We start from the raw sequence: 26,333 nt of genomic DNA on the forward strand, positions 1-26,333 counted from the left end.
GTCAGTCACCTTAATGACTGCTCTGTTCGTATGTAGTCTTAGCAAAATACTTGAACCGGCATAAGGTTGAAACACTAATTATCACCATCACCATCATTTTTCAAAGAGAAGGACAGCTGACAAACAAACAATAACATTTAATTGATGTAGAAGAAACAAAAATGTCAAATCCTTAATGGGAATGAAGAATATATTAATGTGAACCCTTAAAAGTGGTCCTGTTCTTTTGACCCACAGCAACACATTACAATAAGTTAGTCTTGTACCTAGTCTTGTAAGGGTGCACCTAGTAGTGACATTGTTATTTTTACACAACAACACGGAATCAACATGTTGTAGATAGTTTTTTTTTTTTTTGCTTAGCAATGGCCTTGAGTGATTTCTGTAATTAGAGAAATATGCACAGGTCCTTATTGCAAACAGTACTTCATTACTGTGCAATAACAGAAGTAGTAATGCTATTGTAGTAGATAGTGTTACAACACAAGTATAAACGCAATTGTATGTCATGTAAAGTGTTACACACCATTACAAAACAGCAACATCATACTACAGTAATGTTCCAATCTCTGCAAGTGTCACATATACAGACTTATTTTTTAAGTTATTAGCAATGACTCCATCTAGCGGACGTAAACCAAAGTGTATGTTTCCCCCTTTTGTCCCACCCCAGCCTTTGATTCGATTGGACGTTTGATTTCCACTACTACCTTTTCAGCTATCCCATTGGCTTACTGAATGTCACTTGCTTTTACGGAACAGAACAATAACATCCAGGGGGAAATGGCTGACGATAGCGTTCCAGATATAACCAGATTTCAAGTGTATTTATTTGGTGAGCACGTCTGCACTGCCAAGTTTAATTTTAGTGACCTGTTAGTAATAACAGACGTGAGTCTTTCGTTGTGTAGCTAGCTATAGCTGTCCCAAACACACCATATGTATCTAGCTAGTTCAATTTAAGCTAGGTAAGAGTAATGCGCTTCTCGCGCCAATTCAACAAACCGCTCTTGGTTTGCGTTTTAGCAAGCTAACAGGCTAACTAGATTAATTTGTTGTCAATGATAATGTTATATTTCCGTTTTCAATTGTAGTACGCCAACAGCTATTTGCTTTGAGTTTGCTAACCCATGTGTTGTCAACTTAAGGTTGTACACTCAAATCGGACAGAAAGGAGTTCAAAGTTGAGGAGGACGATGATGCGGATCATCAGCTGTCACTCAAAGCAGTAAGATCATCACTATGCCAATTCTGAGCCCGAGCTTGTGTTAGACGAGAGCAGCATTTCCCAAACTCGGTGCACGTTTTTGCCCTAGCACTACACAGCTGATTCAAATGATCAATACTTAATGGTTAGTTGATTATTTGAATCAGCTGTGTAGTGCTAGGACAAAAAAAAGACGAGTTTGAAGAACCCTGGACTAGAGAATATCATAACACTGTACTTGGCCAAAGGTTAATTATTTAGTAAAAAAAAAAAGAAAATGTCCTGACAAACGATGCATGCATTAAAAAGGTCCATCGGGATTAGGTGACAACTGACATGTTTCAATTAAACTACACTGTGTGAGTTTCTGTAATTGGAATGTTTTTATATATTCTTCATCGATTCCTTTTATTTGTACACTTTCTGCAGTATATTTATCTTTACACCAGTGCAAAAATGTGCACCTGCTAGAGAAGAATGTAAGACACATTGCATATGCATACATTGCATGTACCAAGTTCACCTTTGTCAATGTTATAAATGTCAGAAAACATGACTAATAATACAATGAATACAATATCTAGTCATACAGTGCCTTGCGAAAGTATTCGGCCCCCTTGAACTTTGCGACCTTTTGCCACATTTCAGGCTTCAAACATAAAGATATAAAACTGTATTTTTTGTAAAGAATCAACAACAAGTGGGACACAATCACGAAGTGGAAAGACATTTATTGGATATTTCAAACTTTTTTAACAAATCAAAAACTGAAAAATTGGGCGTGCAAAATTATTCAGCCCCTTTACTTTCAGTGCAGCAAACTCTCTCCAGAAGTTCAGTGAGGATCTCTGAACGATCCAATGTTGACCTAAATGACTAATGATGATAAATACAATCCACCTGTGTGTAATCAAGTCTCCGTATAAATGCACCTGCACTGTGATAGTCTCAGAGGTCCGTTAAAAGCAAAGAGAGCATCATGAAGAACAAGGAACACACCAGGCAGGTCCGAGATACTGTTGTGAAGAAGTTTAAAGCCGGATTTGGATACAAAAAGATTTCCCAAGCTTTAAACATCCCAAGGAGCACTGTGCAAGCGATAATATTGAAATGGAAGGAGTATCAGACCTCTGCAAATCTACCAAGACCTGGCCGTCCCTCTAAACTTTCAGCTCATACAAGGAGAAGACTGATCAGAGATGCAGCCAAGAGGCCCATGATCACTCTGGATGAACTGCAGAGATCTACAGCTGAGGTGGGAGACTCTGTCCATAGGACAACAATCAGTCGTATATTGCACAAATCTGGCCTTTATGGAAGTGGCAAGAAGAAAGCCATTTCTTAAAGATATCCATAAAAAGTGTTGTTTAAAGTTTGCCACAAGCCACCTGGGAGACACACCAAACATGTGGAAGAAGGTGCTCTGGTCAGATGAAACCAAAATTTAACTTTTTGGCAACAATGCAAAACGTTATGTTTGGCGTAAAAGCAACACAGCTCATCACAATGAACACACCATCCCCACTGTCAAACATGGTGGTGGCAGCATCATGGTTTGGGCCTGCTTTTCTTCAGCAGGGACAGGGAAGATGGTTAAAATTGATGGGAAGATGGATGGAGCCAAATACAGGACCATTCTGGAAGAAAACATGATGGAGTCTGCAAAAGACCTGAGACTGGGACGGAGATTTGTCTTCCAACAAGACAATGATCCAAAACATAAAGCAAAATCTACAATGGAATGGTTCAAAAATAAACATATCCAGGTATTAGAATGGCCAAGTCAAAGTCCAGACCTGAATCCAATCGAGAATCTGTGGAAAGAACTGAAAACTGCTGTTCAACAATGCTCTCCATCCAACCTCACTGAGCTCGAGCTGTTTTGCAAGGAGGAATGGGAAAAAATTTCAGTCTCTCGATGTGCAAAACTGATAGAGACATACGGCAAGCGACTTACAGCTGTAATCACAGCAAAAGGTGGCGCCACAAAGTATTAACTTAAGGGGGCTGAATAATTTTGCACGCCCAATTTTTCAGTTTTTGATTTGTTAAAAAAGTTTGAAATATCCAATAAATGTCGTTCCACTTCATGATTGTCTCCCACTTGTTGTTGATTCTTCACAAAAAAATACAGTTTTATATCTTTGTTTGAAGCCTGAAATGTGGCAAAAGGTCGCAAAGTTCAAGGGGGCCGAATACTTTCGCAAGGCACTGTAGTTCTTTGATGTGTATTTAAAGGAATAACATTTTAATCAACAATGTGTTTTCTTATACTTAGCTAACCTTTTCCTACCATTGCAAATGACTCAGTCCCTGTCCTCAAAATGGATATCATCATAGTAATGTTCTTTCAGTCACTCTCCCTTTTTGCCACCAAGCAGAGGTGATAGTTGACAGAGAAATGTGGGAGACTGTAGGTTGCTGGCGTGTTCCAACGTGGTTGAAACATACCATATCATATCTGTGAAACAGCTGTGTGTGTGTTGGTGTTGCAGGTGTGCCTGGGTGCTGAGGCAGAGGATAAGTTTCACACGGTGGAGATCGAGGGCGTCACATACGACGGAAAGACCACCAAAATCCCACTGGCTGTGCTGAAGCCGTCTGTGCTGCCCTCTGTGAGTGTTTTAGAATGATGAATCGCCATAGTTCTGTGCTGTTACTTACCTGAAGCTCCTTTTAACCCTGTCCGTTATTCCACTTGTATAATAGTGAAAAGCACTCAACTCCATTACCATGCAATTACTAAGCAATTACTAAAATAACGTGTTACTGTAGTAATTACAGTGTTACTACGACATAGGTCTACAAAGATGCTACAGGTATGTTTGGCCATGATACAAGCCACAACACTGCTGGATGCAATGAACCACACAACCCATTTCCAGGGTTTTCACATGATTTTGCACACACTACATTGGTGGCTCTAGAGACAGCTACTTACGCTTGTTAATGACACTGAAGCAGACCATGAGCGGCTATGTCTCCATTATGTCAGGCTTGTTGCTCCTAAAGTAATCCAGTTTCCACCTATTAAATGGAAAATAAGACTGCTGCCCTGATCCAGAGAACACTGTCACCATTGCTTGATCTTTGGGGATTTAGGCTGGGTATCAGTATAAGCAATTTTGTGACAACTGCTGATGTAAAAAGGGCTTTATAAAATACATTTGATTGATTGTCTCTGTTTATGACCTCTATTGTTTAAACATGCTTGGCTTGTTGCCTTCTGCATAGCTCGGGCCAATGTTACAAGCTGGTGTGTATTTTGGTTCTGGTTCAGGGCTTGAAAACACTAGCTGTGAGTGGATAATTATGTTATTTATGGAAGTTATAACTACCTGAACACTTTTACAGTAGTTATTCTAACACATACATCTGTGTTTTGTTTGGTTGCTATCGAAACCAGAACAATGGCCTGGCAGTTTGGAATTCACATTCACAACTGTCTGGCAGCACCCACTTCTTTAATGTTTAGCAAGCAGATACATCTGAATAGATGTTTTGATAAGATAATGTAGTAATAGATCATTTGATAAGACACCTTTGCTTGCAGGTGTGTGGGATCATCCCTCCCTTCCTCAAGTTGAATGTACATTCTGTAATAAATGTAGTTTGTGACGTTGAACATCTATGGATTTTTTGTTGAATCAACTTCCTTATTTTATTCCTAATTTTGGCAGATGAGTTTAGGAGGGTTTGGGATCACCCCTCCAGTAACCTTCCGCCTCCAGTCTGGCTGTGGACCAGTGTACATCAGTGGACAGCATTTTATCAGTGAGTGACTTAATTTGCACTCTGCTGATTTAGTTGTTTCTATACTCTCTTTGGGCTAGATATTAGGTGACATTTTTGACAGTACAAGACAGCAGCAGCAGCATTGAGATTAGGTGTAAACTAATCTCAATTTGTAGATGTGAAGGACTCTGATGACGAAGAAGAGGAAAACAGCTCGTCACCTGTGACGAGGACGTCAAGCTTGACCTCAGGGAAGCGTCCAGCTCCGGTATGTTCCTCCTGCTGTTTACTTAGCTCATTATTGGATTGGATTCAACTGCATGCATTTAGGTCCAAAATGATTGGCACCCTTGATAAAGCCAAAACAGACTCAAAAATAAATAATACAAATACTGAGCTATACAAATACTGTATTCTTAAAAATAACAATTGGAAATTATGTTATTTTATTCTAATTCTCTGAGAAAGACAACAAATAATAATAAATAAATAAAATTATAGGGTTTCAAAATTATTGGCACCCTTGTTTTCAATACCTTTCACTACTTCACATTGCGAGGATAATGTCACTGAGGCTTTTTGTCAAATGTTTTATGAGAGTTCATGATGCCGTTAACCTTAACAAGGGCCCCAGGACCATTGGAAGCAAAATAGCCCCATAACATCAAAAATCCACCACCATATTTTACAGTAGGTATGGGGTTCTTTTCTGCATATGCATCCTTCTTTCAATGCCAAATCCACCAATGATCTGCGTGGCCAAAGAGCTTTATTTTCATGTTATCTGACCATAGCACTGGCTCTAATCCAAGTGTCAATGCCATTTAGCAAACTCCAGACGTTTACATCAAATCAATAAACTTTTTTGCATACACATGTTTAGCAGATGTTATTGTGGGTGTCGCGAAATGCTTGTGTTCCTATCTAACAATACACAACAATACACACAAATCTAAAAGTAAAACAATTGGAATTAAGACATTTAAAAAAATATTAGGACGAGCAATGTCTGAGTCCGGAGTATAAATATATACAGTATATATGTGATGGGATGTATAGACATTATGGACAGTGTGGATAGGATATATAGTATATCAGTGTTCCATGATTAAAGTGACCAGTGTTCCATGCCTGTGTACGTTGGGCAGCAGTCTCTATTGTGCAGGGATAAGTAACCGGGTGGTAGCCAGCTAGTGACAGTGACTAAGTTCAGGGCAGGGTACTGGGTGGAGGCTGGCTATTGATCCAATATGTTCTCCAATCTCAAAAAACATGTTAGAAAAAGGCTCAGTGCAATTATCCTCGCACGGTGAGGTATTGAAAGGTATAGACATTTTGAATACTATCTTTTTGAGAGAAAAAATATTACTTTTTGAACCAAATCTCTTTCACTGAGCAATTTTATAAAAAAATATAATTTCCCAATTTTTTGGAGCGTACAATAATAGCTCAGTATTTGTATTCCTTATTTTGTAGTCTTTTTTTGCTAATCTTTATCAAGGGTGCCAATTTTTGTCCTGACTACATACTGTACCATATTCCTCAGCAGGTCTTATTTATTACCAAAAGTTAGAAAATATTGTATCCCTTTGCAGAAGAAACTGAAAATGGAGTCAAATGATGATGATGATAGCGATGAAGATGACGACGATGATGAGTATGAATCTTCTTTTTTGAATTTTAGGTTTGTTGGTGTGTGTCTTGCGTCATGTATCATTGTTGGACTACCATTAGATAATGTGACATACATTTGTGTTCTATTCTTTTGTAGTGACATTAACAACGACGATGATAGTGATGAAGATGAGAGTGACGTGAAAGTACAGAAGGTCCCAGTCAAACCAACCATAAAGAAAGTAAGCCCTTTTATTGTTCTACTAAAAACATGACACTGGGCATAAATGATGTATCTTATGTGTCCACTAGGTGTCATGCTAGACAAGGACTTGTCCATGTAGCAGAGCATACCAATAGACCACGTTCACATAGGCAGCCCATTTCTTATATTCTTCCCACTAAATTGGCTTAAACCAATCACATCAGGTCTTTTCATGTCAGATCTTTTTCAGGGCTGATCCGATTGGTCAAAAGACAAATTAGTGGGGGGGGGGAACATTTGAATTGGGCTGCCTGTCTAAACACAGCCTTAGATCCAAAAAGTACTATTATGTTGATATTTTGCAGACGAGAGCGACTTACAGTAGTGAGAGCATACATTTTTTGGCCGGTCCCCCATGGGAATCAAACCCACAACCCTGGTGTTGTAAGCGCCATGCTCTACCAACTGAGCCACACGGGACCATCTTAGAAAGTTAGGATTGTGACATATTGTAGGCATATTATATTTGATATATTTTTTGTTGTTGTCTAACATCATGTCTTATTTGTGTATTGCATATCAGTGTCGAATACAATTTTGTAAATGTTTCATAGTTATTGCATGTTCTGTAAACTAGACATGTTTTTAGCTCTTTCATTTCTGCACCCGTTGACCTGCGGCCATTTTGCTCGAGACGGAGCGGAGGAAACTTTTTCATCTTGTTCCCTCTTGTACCCATCTGTTTTTTCGAGACTAAAGCACAGGGTCTGCCGGGTATAATGATGGGATTTCTCCTCTGTAATCTACTCTACCAGCACTGTGCAGAGTGAGACACATACTATCGCAGTAAAGACAACTCGACAAACACAGCCTACAAGTCTAGGCATTGGGAGTTCCTATTTCCTCCACCCACCCCCCACCCCCTCTCCTCGATAAGGCACCCAGAACTCCATGTCCTGTCCCTCAGTCCTCCCACCTTTCTCTTTCGTTGCTCTGTTTATCCTCTCTTTCTGTCTGATACCCCCTTCTCTTGTTCAACAGTCCGTCATTGCACCTGGCCTTTGTCTTTGAACAGTGTGCGTGTTCACGTGTGCCTGTGTGTGTGTGTGTGTATCATTGTGTGGGTGTGTCTGTTTGTGATTTTAAAGGCAGCGTCCAAGTCTTAACTGTGCCAGACCGCGAGAGATCAAAGCAGGGCAGATGCACATACCTGCGACATGAGCACTGATTCTAGCCCCAGAGCCAGACGACAGCTGAGCATTTCGGTCACCTGTTGATTTATTCTGCTACACACACAGCTCCTCTCATTCATTAATTATTTATTTGTCTTTTCTTCTACTTCTACTTCCTCTTCTTTTCTTTGCTCTCTGTCTCTTTGTCATGCTCATACTGTATTATAGTGATGAGCAGTGGCAGCATGGATATTAATATGTTTCCTGGGTTGAAACACAGAGGACAGAGAGCATACTAATTGCCCTCCTATACTCCCCAACGACCTCCTTTACTGATCTGACTGAAGTAGTATACAGACAGACGGACAGTGAGATAAATGCTGTTCAAACTGAAAAGTATTAAAAGTGCTATGGTCTATTTTGACAAAAGCAACACTTTTTTTGCAGTGTCATTATGTCCTCCCAAATGAAACGATTACTATAATTGGATTTTCGATTGTGTATAGTGCTTCCCGCATCTCTCCCAACTAATGCTGTTGTCTCTCAGAGCCCGGAGCCTTTGGGGCAGATGCCTAAAAGTGTGACATTGGCGCAGAATGGCTCACCAGGGAATCAAGGGGGACCATTGGCTAAACCTCAAACCAAGGTAGGTAAACTTTTATACCTGTTTAGGCCTCTTTAGGCCATGAAGCTAGAGTAATTACGCACATCCAAATGAAGCACTGTTGGCTGCTCCCAAAAGTGGTATTTTCATTTGCCAGATAAATCGTAGAGTTTTCAATCTATGGGAAAAGGTAATGTGATTCCAAAATAGTCCTAGAGCTGAGGAGGCAATGAGAGTTTCCAAGGAGTTGTTTGTGGTTAGGCAATCCCAAAGCAGACAGTTTAAGGGGGCATTTGTGGTCTGGGCTTCAAAACAAACTCCTGGAAAACACATGTTCTCTGCCAGCTAGTTTAGAAAGAAGATTCTTAAGGTTGGCATTATGCTGCTGAACATGAAAAATTGCAGACATCTTTTGCCATATAGGAGTTGTGATGTGTAGCGAACAGACGCATCAGCTGTTTCCTTCCATGAAATTGTTCATGCGGGACAATGTATAAAATCCTGCGTGCTCTAGAGACATTTCTGTTGCCAGTCTTGTCACGAGACGAGATTAAATTTTTAAATGTAAATAAAGCTTATTAAAACCTGTACATTTTCATAGTAGTTACATTTGAATGTTCATGTCAAGACAAATATTTATAAGACTTGTCTGCTTATAAGACCACTGTCCCAGAGGTACTTGCCAGACTCTCAGCAAGCTGCATGGAATCAAAGCACAGCAAAGAATGTGATGAATCCAAGTAGCAATTAGCTCTAGACTGGTACTTCATTTCTCAGGTGGAATGTCTTGGACGACAGCCTTACAAACCCAAGGATTGAACTCTCTCTGTGTTAAACAAACACATCTGACCCCTGAACACGTTTCCCAGGACGGGGTTTAAGACCACGACCCCTCGGCCTGACCTACCGTTTTGGGTTGAAGACCACTTTGATGCTAAAATGTCCCTCCCCCACCTCCCACCTTTGCAACCTTCTCATTTTCCACCCGTCCTTAAGAATGCCCTAATCAGCCCCCACCCCCGTAGCCCCCCAAATGACTCCAGCTTGATTTTAAACATTACCAGTGACCTGTCATTTCTCTCTTGTATTGACATAACATATGCTAGACTTTGATGAGCATTAATCAAGAAAGAAATTAACCATGTGAGAATCTCTTATTTCGTTTTTTCAAAACTTCATAGCAGTGTCTCAAAAAGTCAAAATGTCCTTTTCTCTCAAACAATATGTAAGGTAAAACGCCTAAAACACTCCCTGTCATGACAAGAAATGATCAAAATCCTCCTAGAACATTGTTTCGGACAGAAAACTGTACCCTTTGTCTGTGATGTCAGACGCTAATGCACAATGAGGTGAGACTTGCTATGCTAATCACCCGGGGCATTGCGTAGCCCTCAGGGAAGCGTGCGGTGTGTGGTAGAGCGCGCTGGCTAATCTATTTAATTCTGTAATGGCCGCTGTTCAGCACGTTACGACAGCCGTTGTTAAAGTGCTAGCGTGGATTAACCAGCAGGCTAACCTCTGAAACCTGCCAGTTTAACTCCCCAGTCCCACCCTACCTAATCCTAACCCCGACCCCCCCAGCCCTCAGCCACCCCTCCCTCCCTCTCTCCCTCTCAAACAGCCTCCTCACACCCCTCGCTTCCTGTACACACCTTCTCCCAATTGCTCTCATTACGGGTGTTTGATGCCTGGGGCAGCAGGCAGGTTGATCCCAGATGCCCCTGAGGTTGGAGGAAGCAGGCGTTTTCTTAGTGCAGGTGACTGGTCATTAGGGTGGCTCGTCAGATCCTTTGCCAGTGCCTCTCACCATATTTCTAAACTCTTTGCCCCGTCATCTACTGTTTTTGGTGGAGCGAAGTGGGTCGATATGACTGCCGTTCAAGTTTGTCGGTCTGAATTTTATAGTTGGTAGTGTCTTAGTACTTTTTGATTGATGGAAGTGGAAGCAGGCTGCCTGTTCTGTGGTGATGCCTCCGAGCATGCGCCACGGTCGTAAAGCTGAAAGATGCTCTGCCTGGGATCCACCTTGGAAGACATAAATCTTCACTATTGGCAAATGTTTTATTTTATCTTTTCACAAAAACAATTATCACAGTGCAGTTAGCACAAAACCTATAATATTCTGTGTTATAGCCTAACTAGACAATAGGCTATAAAGGCATGGGGAAAGTTGTGTAAAGTTAGCTGGCAAGTGAGGCTGAACATCTCCGCTGTTTTGGTGCCCTGGCTACCACTCTGTGAACAGCATGAAGCGAACCCATGCACATGCACCCATACTGTGTGTGACTGTGTGAGAGTCTCAAGTGTTGCATCTCACTCATCTCATCAGTATCCTGTCCTATTCATTGATAGTAGGCCCTGCTTTACTGAAGTTGCGAGACATTACAAGCCAAGAAATTGCGAGATATACAGTTGAATTTGGAAGTCTACATACATTTAGGTTGGAGGCATTAAAAGTTGTTTTTCAACCACTCCACAAATTTCTTGTTAACAAACTATAGTTTTGGTAAGTCGGTTAGGACTTCTACTTTGTGCATATCACAAGTAATTGTTACAACAATTGTTTAGAGACAGATTATTTAACTTATAATTCACTGTATCACAGTTCCAGTGGGTCAGAAGTTTACATACACTAATTTGACTGTGCCTTTAAACAGCTTAGAAAATTCCAGAAAATAATGTCATGGCTTTAGAAGCTTCTGATAGGCTAATTGACATAATTTGAGTCAATTGGAGGTGTACCTGTGGATGTATTTCAAGGCCTACCTTCAAGGGAAAATCAAAAGAAATCAGCCAAGACCTCAGAAAAAAATTGTAGACCTCCACAAGTTTCATCCTTGGGAGCAATTTCCAAATGCCTGAAGGTACCATGTTGATCCGTACAAACAATAGTACGCAAGTATAAACACCATGGGACCACGCAGCCATCATACCGCTCAGGAAGGAGATGCGTTCTGTCTCCTAGAAATGAATGTACTTTGGTGCGAAAAGTGCAAATGTCCTCAGAAATGTCCTCTGGTCTGATGAAACAAAAATAGAACTGTTTGGCCATAATGACCATCGTTATGTTTGGAGGAAAAAGGTGCACTGGTGCACTTCACAAAATCAGTCAGGAAGCTGAAGCTTGGTCGCAAATGGGTTTCTTAATTGACAATGACCCAAAGCGTATTTCCAAAGTTGTGGCAAATTGCTTAAGGACAACAAAGTCAAGGTATTGGAGTGGCCATCACAAAACCCTGACCTCAATCCCATAGAAAATCTGTAGGCAGAACTGAAAAAGTGCATGCGAGCAAGGAGGCCTACAAACTTGACTCAGTTACACCAGCTCTGTCAGGAGGAATGGGCCAAAATTCACCCAACTTATTGTGGGAAGCTTGTGGAAGGCTACCCGAAATGTTTGAACATTTTACTTGGATTAAATGTCAGGAATTGTGAAAAACTGAGTTTAAATGTATTTGGCTAAGGTGTATGTAAACTTCTGACTTCAACTGTAGCATTCCATTGCGAGATACAGCTTTTGATTGCCTATAAACTGTTACAGACCTATATCCATCCTGCCCTGCCTTTCTAAAATCTTCGAAAGCCAAGTTAACAAACAGATCACTGACCATTTTGAATCCCACCGTACCTTTTCCACTATGCAATCTGGTTTCCGAGCTGGTCATGGGTGCACCTCAGCCACACTCAAGGTCCTAAACGATATCATAACCGACATCGTTAAAAGACAGTACTGTGCAGCCGTCTTCATCGACCTGGTCAAGGCTTTCGACTGTCAATCACCACATTCTTATCGGCAGACTCAATAGCCTTGGTTTCTCAAATGACTGCCTCGCCTGGTTCACCAGCTACTTCTCAGAAAGAGTTCAGTGTGTCAAATCGGAGGGCCTGTTGTCCGGACATCTGGCAGTCTCTAGGTAGCCTCCAACTGCTTTTAAATGCTAGTAAAACTAAATGCATGCTCTTCAACCGATTGTTGCCCGCACCCGCCCGACTAGCGTCACTACTCTGGACGGTTCTGACTTAGAATATGTGGACAACTACAAATACCTAGGTGTCTGGTTAGACTGTAAACTCTCCTTCTAGAATAGTTATTCTATTTTCATGATTACTACACCAAAGTGTGTTGCTCTAAATTGCAATTGCAACATTTGGAGGAAAGGCAGAAACGTATGAGTCAGAACCGTGCACTCGGCCTATCTTTTTTATTTTGTTTTATTTGATTTGTATTTCACCTTTATTTAAACAGGTAGGCCAGTTGAGAACAAGTTCTCATTTACAAGAGGGTGTCTTATCCTGTTTCTGAAATCGACTTTCATCACAGTCACCAGCAGCAGAGCATTTGCGTTGGTGCATGTCTGACATCAACGTGTGCGCAATTACGATGATCATTTAATGTGTAATGGTGTAATGGAATGTTTTGCCTTGTGGTAGGTTTTGTGGGTTTTGACACTCTTATGTAGTTGTCATAACCAGCCATAAAATAACTACCATGGTAGGTTTTGTGGGTTTTTACACTCCTATGGAGGTATCATAACCAGCTATAAAATAATGTCACAACAGGTCTAAATATATGTGTCATGACAGTGTTATGTCCATATGATAACAGGTTATGACAAGTTATGTCTGCTGTTATGACATATAATGACATGATTATGATTGTGTCATAGCGTGTTATGACACTGGGTGTCAACAAAAGTGTTACCAAGTAAACAGTAAAAATGGACGTTACACACGGCATATCACATTTAACAAACTAAACATTGAAATGCAGTCGAGGAATCAATTATTTTTGAGTCGACTCTCAATCACTACTTCATTGTCGTTAACAGTTGGAAAAATGGCAGGGAAAGGCAAGCAACCGCAGTGAAGTCCTGTATGACAATATTTTGAGAAGGAAATGCTAACTTTGCGAGGGGGAATTGAGGTACAGTAATGGTAGTACAAGTGCAATGTTTAACAATCTGAAAGGGACGCACCATGAGACCCAAACCGTTGCTGGCAGCAGCATTGTGAATTCACATGGAATTTTAAGATTTAATTTTTTATTTTTTTTTACTGAAAATCGAATATTTTTGTTGTTGTTGTTTGAACATTGTCCATTTCACACATCCCTAATGTGCACCTGTGTCTTGCCTACCTGATCACGATTGTTTTTATCCCATCGCAAATTTGCCCGATTTTTCAATGGTTCTGCATTGTTCTATTTTAATTAAGTTGAGCTCTATTGTTTTATCAATAAAAACAGGACTTTTTTTGTCCTGGTCTTGAGAGTGGAAGTTTTTCAGCGAAATGTATTTTGTCTCCTTACCTGGCCCCAAAGCCCTCCTACAAGTCACCAAAGGAACAATTACTGCCTCAGACAGTCTGACTTAGCCGGCAGAAGTGTCATCATGACCATGTATTTGTAGCGAAGACGAGCGAATCGGAGACGAGCGATTACATCAAATGATAGTGTGCAAGTGATTAAGTCACATGTCCCGTGGCATCTGTAATAAGTGTCTGGCGCAGATTAAACAGCTTGCTCTGCTCTGTCTGTTTATCAGCTGTTTCAGTTCCACAGCTGTCCTTTGGAAGTGGAGAGCCGCCCCCCAAATAATAAATACGCCGGCCATTTCTTGGCCAGGAGCCAGTGGCATGTGGGTTTTTTCAAGTCGAAGGTGTGAGGGTGTGTGTGCATGTGTGTGTGCGTTTTTGCCCTCATATTTGATACCTTTCATCTGTGCGATGGAGGCCAAAAAAAGAGGTTCCTTTGTCCATCCCAAAATCAAGATATCTGGTCTGTTATTATTTTGGGTAATGATCAGTTTACACAACTTTTAATATGTTCCAAATACAATGGAACGCATCTACTTTCAATATGTTTCAAATGCAATGGTTTGAATTAGCGACATGCCTATTATATTCTCACTGTCCGGGTCCACACGCTTGTTGTGGACGCACACCGCCTGATGTTTCCGTGGTGATTCTGAGTGACATGACATTTGAATGTGCCAACTTTGAATATACTATCCTCATTTGCTCCCATCACCTCTTTAGCGTAGATTCTGCTATCTTTACATCAGTTATTGTATGCTGATATTTAACATTCAAAATAGCAAAGATTGTCTAAAAACCTTTTGACGTCACGTCAAAACACTAATACGCACAATCGGAGAGTTAATATGATACTTTTCACAAATGTTGCACATAAGTATTTTTGACAGGCGGCTTTGGATTGTGGGCGGGTCATTATTTTCACTCTACTATGGTGCTAGTACAGGTTAAAAAAAATTAAGGCAAGTGTCAAGTGTTCGCTAGGAGCAAAAATATCACTCCTTGGTCATAAAAAAACAGAATGCATTCTTATTGTTAGTTCCTCAGTCGCATGACAGAAAGTCTCTCCAAGAAGGTCCCTCTCCCCTAGTTTTAACACGGCTCTGTCCATCAATGAAACCCTGCAATCACAGTGGATTCCAGCCGGGCCTACATGTAGCAACAGGCTCTCTGCTTGTATAAGGCGAAGCCACGGTGTATGGCGTGTCAAATTGTATCACACTCACACACTCCTAATTGATGACTTCTGGGGCCTTGTCCGCCCAGCTCTGGACACACCTGTAGCCCTGTTAACGCCATGTTCGCAGAGGACTCTCTGAGGCTCACACACACTGTATGCATGTCTGCATGCACACGCACAGACAAACAAACAAAGGGCCTTTTTGTGTTGTAAAGGAAAACAATGACGATGGAACTCAAACGTTGTCAGTTTACATAACTGCTATGAGGGGGGAAAGTCTCTCACCACTATATAGAGCCTCTGGGTTCGTAATATTACTCAATATTACTTCTCAAAGTGTTCGTTGGTAGCTTTTCACTCTTAGCCGTAGCGCAAAACGTTTAGGGAAATGTGAGCAAGCGGCCGCTGCGTTTCCCATTATAGAATGACCCCTTTCACAGTGTCAGTCTAGGGGAGTTAACTAATATTTTAGTTTTTCTCTGTTGCTCAATGCTAAAGTCTGGGTTTGCCCTCTTCTGCTTGGAAGCAATAAAATGGTCATTTTTACACCCCATATTTGTCAAAAGGTGCTGTAATTAGGGTAGAATTTGGTGTCCGTTTGATTTAATCCCCTTCCAGCTGGCTGCTCAAGCTGTCCCTAATGGAGGAACCTCTCTCAGTCACACTAAATCGGTCAGGATAGGGGCTGTAACCAGCATACTAAGCACAGGCTGGTCTTGGGCTCACAAGGCCAGTTCACTAGCTACCACCAATCGCATTGCTATGGGACAGTTGAAAATGGGCGAATGGCATATATGCCCCTCACAGATACATTGATTGGATGTACATGAAGTGTTTTGGCCAGTAGAGAATGATTTTCTTATGTTGTCATGGTGGGAAGAGGAACACACTAAAGACCTACAGTACCAGTCAAAAGTTTGAACACACCTACTCATTCAAGGATTTTTCTTTATTTTATATATTTTCTACATTGTAGAATAATGAAAGACATCAAAACTATTTAATAATATACATGGAATCATGTAGTAACCAAAAAAGTCAAAATATATTTTAGATTTTAGATTCTGCAAATAGCCACCCTTTGCCTTGATGACAGCTTTGCACACTCTTGGCATTTTCTCAACCATCATCACCTGTAATGCTTTTCCAACAGTCTTGAAGGAGTTCCCACTGCACATGTTGGTTGCTTTTCCTTCACTCTGCGGTCCAACTCATCCCAAACCATCTCAATTGGGTTGAGGTCAAGTGATTGTTGATGCCAGGTAATCTGATGCAACACTCCATCACACTCCTTATTGGTCAAATAGCCCTTTCACATCCTGGTGGTGTGTTGGGTCATTGTCCTGTTGAAAAACAAATGATAGTCCCACTAAGTGCAAACCAGATGGGATAGCATAGCGCTGAAAAATGCTGTGGTAGCCATGCTGGTAAGTATGCCTTAAATTCAAAATAAATAACATACAGTGTCACCAGCAAAGCACCCACACACCATCACACCTCCTCCGCCATGCTTTACGTTGGGAACTACTCATGCGGAGATCATCCGTTCACCTACTCTGCATCTCACAAAGACATGGCTGTTGGAACCAAAATGTTCAAATTTGGACTCATCAGACCAAAGGACAGATTTACACCGGTCTAATGTCCATGGCTCGTGTTTCTTGGCCCAAGCAAGTCTCTTCTTATTATTGGTGTCCTTTAGTCGTGGTTTCTTTGCAGCAAATCGACCATGAAGGCCTGATTCACGCAGTCTCCTCTGAACAGTTGATGTTGAGATGTGTCTATTACTTGAACTCTGAAGCATTTATTTGGGCTGTAATTCCTGAGGCTGGTAACTCTACTGAACTTATCCTCTGCAGTAGATGTAACTCTGGGTCTTCCTTTCCTGTGGCGGTCCTCATGATAGCCAGTTTCATCATAGTGCTTGATGGTTTTTGCGACTGCACTTGAAGAAACTTTCACAGTTCTTGAGATTTTCCAGATTGATTGACCTTGTCTTAAAGTAATGATGGACTGTCGTTTCTCTGCTTATTTGAGCTGTTCTTGCCATAATATGGACTTGGTATTTTACGAAATAGGGCCATCTTCTGTATACCACCCCTACCTTTTCACAACACAACTGATTGGCTCAAATGCATTAAGGAAGAAATTCCACAAATTAACAAGCCACACCTGTTAATTGAAATGCATTCCAGGTGACTACCTCATGAAGCTGGTTGAGAGAATTTAAAACGTTTTGGCTTACTACATGATTCCATGTGTTATTTCATAGTTTTGATGTCTTCACCATTATACAATGGTGAACCATTATACAATCCATACAATGGAGAAAATAGTAAAAATACAGAAAAACCCTTTAATGAGTAGGTGTGTCCAAACTTTTGACTGGTACTGTATGTAGCCTACGTAGAAACAAGTGAATATTGACACCAATCTAAGCCTAAGTTTCAACTTTTCAGTTAGGCTCGATAGTTACTGGAACAAGCACACCACTGAATGATACTTTGAATGATGTTGATCTTGTTTGACTTGCAGACACCAGTGGGAGGAAAAGACAAGAGTCAGAAGGAAATGTCTGGAGCTGGCCCATCCAATGTTCCCACCGTGCCTGAAATCAAGAGCAAGCTAGCGTCGTTAGCCAAAGAGGTAACACGTTCATTTTAGGGTTATGCGGTATAATGTATTTTACTATAGACCGGTATTGATGCACGGAACAGTTTTTTTTTTTTTTTTTTTTTACTTTCTATAACTGTATTTCAATGTTTGGTTTGTTAAATTTAAAACATCACTCTGTTTGTATAGTTTATTCCTCTACTTGAATTGTCTTTCTCTCTCTCAACAACCCCCCCCCCACCCCAAGTGACCTCGACCACAAGGTCACTTGTGACCGTTCACTCTTCAGTGTGCATGGTCAATGCTACAATATGTTGATGACAACAATGCTGCTTTCTACTTTGCTTCTTAACCCTATCAGTCCCGAGACCCCAGGAAACATCTGCTTTTCATTTTTCTGACATTCATTTATCTACATGTCCAGCCCTTATATTTAGCCTCACAATGAAGTGTTTTACCATTTTCTTTTCAGGACAACCAGGGCTACAGGTAGAACACAAAACAATTTGACATAAATGTCAATAAAAAAATAAGGTCAGCCAAAGCATAAACCCGATAAAAAGGAATGTATATGAATGCTATAAGTACAGAATAGTATTTATTTTTTATTACTTTTTTTGTTCACTGGGAAATTAATATCCAACGAGTCAGTGACAACTGTGTGGAGTTTGTGAAAGCAACTATGTGAGCTTATTACAATATTATAGACCCTGGCCTTCTAATGACTCTTGTGTGTCTTGAAACAGAGCAAAACATTTGTGGGTTCGTGGCAGTCTCAGCTTTTCATAAATAGTTTTTAATAGTTTGTAGCTCAAACCATTCAGACTCTACAGACGTTTTTGTACAAAAGACCCAGCCCAGGCCCCTTCGGGGTCCACCCTTGTCTCACAAACACCGCTCTAGCTCAGCCCCTGTTAATCACACAGACAAATTGTTGGTATCTATGGATGCAAAAGAAATCGACGAATACAATGGTACAACTCGGAAGTCTTTAGCTCAAACACACTATGTTTAAAAGGGGTTAGAAGTCCAAAACGTGCCAGCCATGGGCCTCATTGAGTTAATATAAATCTGTTTTATATAAAGAGTTTTATATATTTACACTATTAGTTTGTGTATCTTACTGTCTACAAACCGCCAGTTTGTCTTTTCTGAGGTTGTGGCTAAAATAAATTGTGTCAGCCGCTAATGCTAATCTCTAGTTAGCTGGCTAGCTAGCTAACTAATAAATGTACTCAGAGCAAACGTAGCTCGCTAATGCAGCCTAATACCAGTGCTGGATTAGGCGTAAATTAGCATGTTGTTTGTGCAACAGTATCTTCTAAAATCAGAGAACTATGTTAGCTATGAAGTAAGAGAACATTTAATGTAGCCAAAGACTATAGGGTCCCACTCTCCTGGGAAACACTGACCATCACTTTTGTTCCTACCTTGTCACAATAACGCCTCCATAGAGATCCTATTAGTATTCTAATTCCTAATTCTATGAACACCTCCCTGGCTTTTTCATTTGTTGTCATGTCAAACACTGTATTCAAAGTGCCCACAATTACATTCTAATAATAGAATTAGAATAATCATTCTATTTTCAAGAGTTTACACAAGTGTTTAGATCTAAATCGCAAGTCAAATCGCAATAGCAATTTCTGGTAAAGAAAAATAAGATATTTTGCCCATATTGTGCAGCCAAAAGTCGCAGTGTGGAAATTATCTCAAATGAGAGAAACTTTTGGTTGAAGTTTGATTGAACAGTATAAAACATACAGAATGGAAAAATACAGAATTTTTACTATTTTCACCACCCTTGGCATTACAAGCTGGAATGAAAATAGATTTTTTGGGGGGGGGGTTTATCATTTGATTTACACAACATGCCTACCACTTTGAAAATGCTAAATATTTTTTTATTGTGAAACAAACAAGAAATAAGACAAACGTCCGTGGGATGTTCAAAGTTTTGGATATTTTTTTAGAACCCAACCCTGATCTGTACTTCTCCACAACTTTGTCCCTGTCCTGTTTGGAGAGCTCCTTGGTCTTCATGGTGCCGCTTGCTTGGTGGTGCCCCTTGCTTAGTGGTGTTGCAGACTCTGGGGCCTTTCAGAACAGGTGTATATTTACTGAGATCATGTGACAGATCAAGTGACACTTATATTGCACACAGGTGGACTTTATTGAACTAATTATGAGACTTCTGAAGGTAATAGGTTGCAACAGGTCTTATTTAGGAGCTTCATAGTAGCAAAGGGGTGAGTACATATGCACCCACCATTTTTCCATTTTTTTATTTTATGAAACAAGTCATTTTTTAAATTTCACTTCACCAATTTGGACTATTTTGTGTATTTCCATGACATGAAATCCAAATAAAAATCCATTTAAATGACAGGTTGTAATGCAACAAAATAGGAAAAATGCCAAGGGGGATGAATACTTTTGCACGGCACTGTATTGTGATATCATATTTTGGTCTTATCGACCAGCCATAAGTCATTTTCATGCTTCACAGTTAAAGCTTAGAGCGCCAAGTCTTTAGCAAAAGTCCACAGGTTATCTTGTGGTGTTCTCTCCCTCTGCATGCTTCCATACATAACATGCCATAAACGCCAAAGTCTGCTTGGCATCAAAGGTGTTCTCTGAAGATAATTCACATTGATGTCTTGTTTTTCCCGCTGATTCCATTCAAAAAGGGCTGCAGCAAAGCCTCAGTGGAACACATGAAACACATCCTCCATAGTTGTGTGGGAATAACCTCTGACCTCGCCAATTGCCACCAGGCCTGAGGTGGGGGGTGACTGACCACTGGCGCACACACAGCCATGACAATATAGAGAGGGATTAGCTTCTCTCTTCCTCTTCCTCTCTTACAGTAACCTCTTCCAACTGTATTAGCAGAATCAGCTGTACAAGGCCCACCTCATATTTGCCTCGTGAATAAAAACAGAATTGTAGGTTATACATTTTATTACACTGTAATAATGTTGTTTTTCCCTCTAGTGTGATTAAACATTAGTTTGATTAAATGTCTCACCCAGAATAAAAACATATTTACTGGCTCTTTTCCAATCAGGGAAAACCTCTTCCGAAGACCGAGGCGAAGTTTGAAAATTTTGCCAAAAACTCTTTAAGGATGTCAGATAAAAAAGTAAGTATTCTTGTTGCCTTGATAGTGAAAGCATCTGCTGTAGCATCAGCATTGTAGTATGTATGTAGTTATTATAGACTATTGACATGAATTGCTGAATAAAAAATCTGAAACATTGAAATGTATAACACAGAAATTAGAAACAGAAAATGTCCCAGTTATTTCAGATAGTTTTGTTGCAAAGTGTGTGCAGTGAAATATGTTCATCTTGGGTCCGCGCTCTCTTTTTGGGATGGAATGGGAGTAGACCTGCCAAGGCAAAGTCTTCCCCATTGATTTAATGTCGTAGATCTCTCACAAGTGTGTCTTTTGTAGCCCTAATTAAGGGACTTGAGGTTTGTGAATGGTACCAGACTCTGTCATGTTCAAGGTCTTTGACCAACTGAAGGAATATTCCTCTAGATGAATCTAGGGCTACTGTACGTAATGCAGTAATGCAGGGACTTTATGTACACTGAAGATTGTTTTTACTCATGTCGATGCAGCACCCTAGCAGTATTTTACTTGGAGTATTTGAGTAAAGAGTCCTTTTATCTTGACCACATGGGGCCAAGATGGTGATGACACTGCATTCACTAATCACCATTTTATTCCAGTTTAGTTTCTGGGAAACTATTACAACTGGAATTGGAATGTTTTTGTCAAACAAGAACAAGCCCTCTTAAATGGTTGGGTGTGTGCTTGACTTGAGAGTGTGTGTGTGTGTGCGTGCACGCGTGCTTTTTGCGGTTGTATTTGCAAATGTGAACATTCAAGTGTGTGTGTGTGTGTGTGTGTGTGTGTGTGTGTGTGTGTGTGTGTGTGTGTGTGTGTGCGTGCGTGCGTGCACAAGAGTGTGTGTAATAGGATGGGTCAGGTCACAGACCAGGCTGTCTTTTTATTGATGAGGAATCCTTTGAGATGAATCCAACAGCCTGACATATTAAGGCCTCCATTAAGAACATGCTGTCATCATCGGCAGTTGTTGTGCAGGTGAAAAGTCTTTAGACTGCAAGGTGCGGTCAGGGGAGGCTTGATCCCAATGTGTAGAAAACATCTGTGGAAGTGATTTGGTTCCGAAGCCAAATACTCTGGGATGTGTCAGACTCGAGCACCTAGTCATTCTTTCTGGTATGTACTATTGCCCCCCACCTAACCCCTTGTACCCCTACATGCTGTCTCAATTCATTGTTCCCCAGGCATGGCAAGGCAAGGCACACAAAATACATTCTTTAGTAAAAAATCATAGCTCTCTGCTGTGCAGCATGTCATTTGCATGCATTATAATTCGTTTCTCTCTATCTCTCTCTGTCTCATACAGGTGGTTAAAGACCTCTGGAACTTTGTACAAACATTGAAAACAGAGAAGAAATAAGGCATTGCATTTCTTACAGTTATGTTTGATTTTTTTGTTATCTCCTCTATGCTTTCCCCAAGAACACTCTAATGTTTTAACCCATTACTAAGAGCATCAGGGAATACATGTGTAACAAACTCGTCTGGTTCTGGCTTGTGTATTTTTGTTTTTAATGTTCGTTTTAACATTGCTCTCTAATTTTGCATTGAGTTTTGTTTTCTTTACACTTTTGTATACTGTAACACATTATGGAGGAGAATGGCAAATGTTTATTGAAGAGATTGCATCACTCATTGAGCTAAACTATCAATGAACCACACTCCATTGACCACAATTGGATTTAGGGTCTTAGCCAATTGAAGCTTACATTACAGTTAAAGAAGGATTTTTAAGCTTTGAGACAATTGAGACATGGATTGTGTATGTGTGCCATTCAGAGCATGGATGTAGCAGGTGACAAGAGCTCCAGTTGGCTAAGATATACAGTTTACATACACCTTAGCCAAATACATTTAAACTCTGTTTTTCACAATTCCTGACATTTAATCCAAGTAGAAATTCCCTGTCTTAGGTCAGTTAGGATCACCACTTTATTTTAAGAATGTGAAATGTCAGAATAATAGTAGAGAGAATGATTAATTTCAGCTTTTATTTCTTTCATCACATTCCCAGTGGGGCAGAAGTTTACATACACTCAATTAGCATTTGGTAGCATTGCCTTTAAATTGTTTAACTTAGGTCAAATGTTTCAGGTAGCCTCACAAGCTTCCCACAATAAGTTGGGGTAATTTTGGCCTATTCCTCCTGACAGAGCTGGTGTAACTGAGTCAGGTTTGTAGGCCTCCTTGCTCGCACACGCTTTTTCAGTTCTGCCCACAAATTTTCTGTAGGATTGAGGTCAGGGCTTTGTGGTGGCCACTCCAGTACCTTGACTTTGTTGTCCTTAAGCCATTTTGCCACAACTTTGGAAGTATGCTTGGGGTCATTGTCCATTTGGAAGACCCATTTGTGACCAAGCTTTAACTTCCTGACTGATGTCTTGAGATGTTGCTTCAATATATCGACATAACTTTCCTCCCTCATGATGCCATCTATTTTGTGCAGTGCACCAGTCCCTCCTGCAGCAAAGCACCCCCACAACATGATGCTGCCACCGATTTGCTTCATGGTTGGAATGGTGTTCTTCGGCTTGCAAGTCTCCCCCTTTTTTCTCCAAACATAACGATGGTCATTATGGCCAAACAGTTCTATTTTTGTTTCATCAGACCAGAGGACATTTCTTCAAAAAGTATGATCTTTGTTCCCATGTGCAGTTTCAAACCGTAGTCTGGCTTTTTTATGGCAGTTTTGGAGCAGTGGCTTCTTCCTTGCTGAGCAGCCTTTCAGGTTATGTCAGAATATGACTCGTTTTACAGTGGATATTGATACTTTTGTGCCAGTTTCCTCCAGGATCTTCACAAGGTACTTTGCTGTTGTTCTGGGATTGATTTATACTTTTCGCACCAAAGTACCTTCATCTCTAGGAGACAGAACGCGTCTCCTTCCTGAGCGGAATGACGGCTGTGTGGTCCCATGGTGTTTATACTTGCGTACTATTGTTTGTACAGATGAACGTAGTACCTTCAGGCGTTTGGAAATTGCTCCCAAGGTTGAACCAGACTTGTGGATGTCTACAATATTTTTTCTTAGGTCTTGGCTGATTTCTTTTGATTTTCCCATGATGTTAACCAAAGAGGCAGTGAGTTTGAAGGTAGGCCTTGAAATACATCCACAGGTACACCTCCAATTGACTCAAATGATGTCAATTAGCCTGTCAGAAGCTTCTAAAGCCATGACATCATTTTTTTGAATTTTCCAAGCTGTTTAAAGGCACAGCCAACTTAGTGTATGTAAACTTCGGACCCACTGGAATTGTGAATTATAAGTTAAATAATCTGTAAACAATTGTTGGAAAAATGACTTGTGTCATGCACAAAGTAGATGACCTAACCGACTTGCCAAAACTATAGTTTGTTAACAAGAAATTTGTGGAGTGGTTGAAAAACAAGTTTTAATGACTCCAACCTAAGTGTATGTAAACTTCCCGACTTCAACTGCCTCTGTACACCTATGTAGATATTCCATTCAAAATCTGCCGTTTCCGGCTACAATAGTCATTTACAACATTAACAATGTCTACACTGTATTTCTGATCAATTTTATGTTATTTTAATGGACAGAAAAAAGTTTTTCTTCCAAAAACAAGGATACACACTACCGTTCACTTAGGGGTTCACTTGGGATCACTTAGAAATGTCCTTGTTTTTGAAAGAAAAACAATTTTTTTGTCCATTATAATAACATCAAATTGATCAGAAATACAGTGTAGACATTGTTAATATTGTAAATGTTGTAAATTACTATTGTAGCTGGAAACGGCAGATTTTATATGGAATATCTTCATAGGCGTACACAGGCCCATTATCAGAAACCATCACTCCTGTGTTCTAATGGCACGTTGTGTTAGCAAGAGGACCAGTACATTAGAGTGTCTAGTTTGAGAAACAAACACCTCACAAGTCCTCAACTGGCAGCTTTATTAAATAGTACCCGCAAAACACCAGTCTCAACATCAACAGTGAAGAGGCGACTCCGGGATGCTGCCCTTCTAGGCAGAGTTGCAAAGAAAAAGCCATATCTCAGACTGGCCAATAAAAGGAAAAAATGAAGATTGGCAAAAGAACATAGACACTGGACAGAGGAACTCTGCCTTGAAGGCCAGCATCCCGGAGTCGCCTCTTCACTGTGACGTTGAGACTGGTGTTTTGCAGGTAATTTTTAATGAAGCTGCCAGTTGAAGACTTGTGAGGTGCCTGTTTCTCAAACTAGACACTCTAATGTACTTGTCCTCTTGCTCAGTTGTGCAACGGGGCCTCCCACTCCTCTTTCTATTCTGGTTAGAGCCAGTTTGCACTGTTCTGTGAAGGGAGTAGTACACCGTGTTGTATGAGATCTTCACTTTCTTGGCAATTTCTCGCATGGAATATCCTTAATTTCTCGGAACAAGAATAGACTGATGAATTTCGGAAGAGGTTATTTTTTTCTGGCCATTTTGAGCCTGTAAGGGTTTTCTACTGATCAATTAGCCTTTTAAAATGATAAACCTGGATTAGCTAACACAAGTGTCATTGGAACACAGGAGTGATGGTTGCTGATAATGGGCCTCTACGCCTGTGTAGATATTCCATAAAAAAATCAGCCGTTTCCAGCTACAATAGTCATTTACAACATTAACAATGTCTACACTATATTTCTGATCAATTTTATGTTATTGTACAAATGTTGTTATTGTACAAAACATTAAGAACACCTTCCTAATAGAACAGCCTCAATTTGTCAGGGCATGGACTCAACAAGGTGTTGAAAGCGTTCCACTGGGATGCTGGCCTATGTTGACTCCAATGTTTCCCACATTTGTGTGAAGTTGGCTGGATGTCCTTTGGCAGGGGGACAATTTGTGATACACACGGGAATCTATTGAGTGAGAAACCCAGCAGCGTTGCAGTTCTTGGCACAAGTTCAGTCTCTGTCATGGAAAGAGCAGGTGTTCTTAATGTTTTGTACACCCGTTTTACAGTTGCATGGCGGGAATGTCGACTGGAGGAAGGAAGGCAGGCATTGGGCAAGTTCAAAAGACTACTTGTAATTTCATCTGATACTTCAAATATTCTTGATACGTATGACGCATGACGGTTCATAGTGAGTGGTTGTTTATTTATGGCTTGTTGAGATCAACATATCCGTCCATTTTTTTGTCTGTTTTTTCCCCCTTTTATCAGAATAAACCTAGCCCTGAGGCATTTGTAAAACAGCTTCACTTTTAGTAGTGTAATCAGATAGCCGTCAACACCTGGCTCTCACACTGGTTCCTTTCACTAAATAAATGCTGTAGTCAAGTAGTTTAATGACTTATGTTCGGTGACATTATGATGGATCCTAATTGAAGGGTGGATTGCTTTCTAATTGCTGTAAGTTGCAAAGCTGAATGCATACTACATTGCATCATTCAAGTAAAGCTAATACATCATGCTTCATGTTTGACTACTTCACATTACATAGAATATATTACCCTTTTAGCCATGGGTAATGTATAATGCTGGGATCACACCAACTCTGGCAACAGCGGGAAGCACAGTCCTTTCAAAAGGAGAAGTCTGGCTCTGCAGGGAC

General features: G+C 40.4%; 1 protein-coding gene across 1 annotated transcript; it reads left to right on the forward strand.

Moving 5' to 3' along the window:
• Window positions 1-754: 754 nt before the first annotated feature.
• Window positions 755-24,482, forward strand: LOC135545950 (nucleophosmin-like). The gene is made up of 11 exons (XM_064973956.1): window positions 755-835; window positions 1,149-1,228; window positions 3,703-3,822; window positions 4,888-4,981; window positions 5,119-5,210; window positions 6,538-6,599; window positions 6,714-6,798; window positions 8,481-8,579; window positions 17,566-17,676; window positions 20,714-20,788; window positions 22,089-24,482. Exons 1-11 carry the CDS (start codon window positions 784-786, stop codon window positions 22,140-22,142), a joined length of 924 nt encoding a protein of 307 aa, XP_064830028.1. The 5' UTR covers window positions 755-783; the 3' UTR covers window positions 22,143-24,482.
• Window positions 24,483-26,333: the final 1,851 nt, after the last annotated feature.

Source organism: Oncorhynchus masou, chromosome 9 (genome assembly GCF_036934945.1).
Source record: "Oncorhynchus masou masou isolate Uvic2021 chromosome 9, UVic_Omas_1.1, whole genome shotgun sequence".
Classification (NCBI taxonomy): Eukaryota; Metazoa; Chordata; class Actinopteri; order Salmoniformes; family Salmonidae; genus Oncorhynchus; species Oncorhynchus masou.

Bases quoted from the DNA above. Each gene is read 5' to 3' on its own strand.
- LOC135545950 (XM_064973956.1), top strand. From the start codon at position 784: ATGGCTGACGATAGCGTTCCAGATATAACCAGATTTCAAGTGTATTTA. The intron at 4,982-5,118 runs GTGAGTGACTTA...CTCAATTTGTAG, and splicing joins CAGTGGACAGCATTTTATCA to ATGTGAAGGACTCTGATGAC. The intron at 6,600-6,713 runs GTATGAATCTTC...ATTCTTTTGTAG, and splicing joins GAAGATGACGACGATGATGA to TGACATTAACAACGACGATG.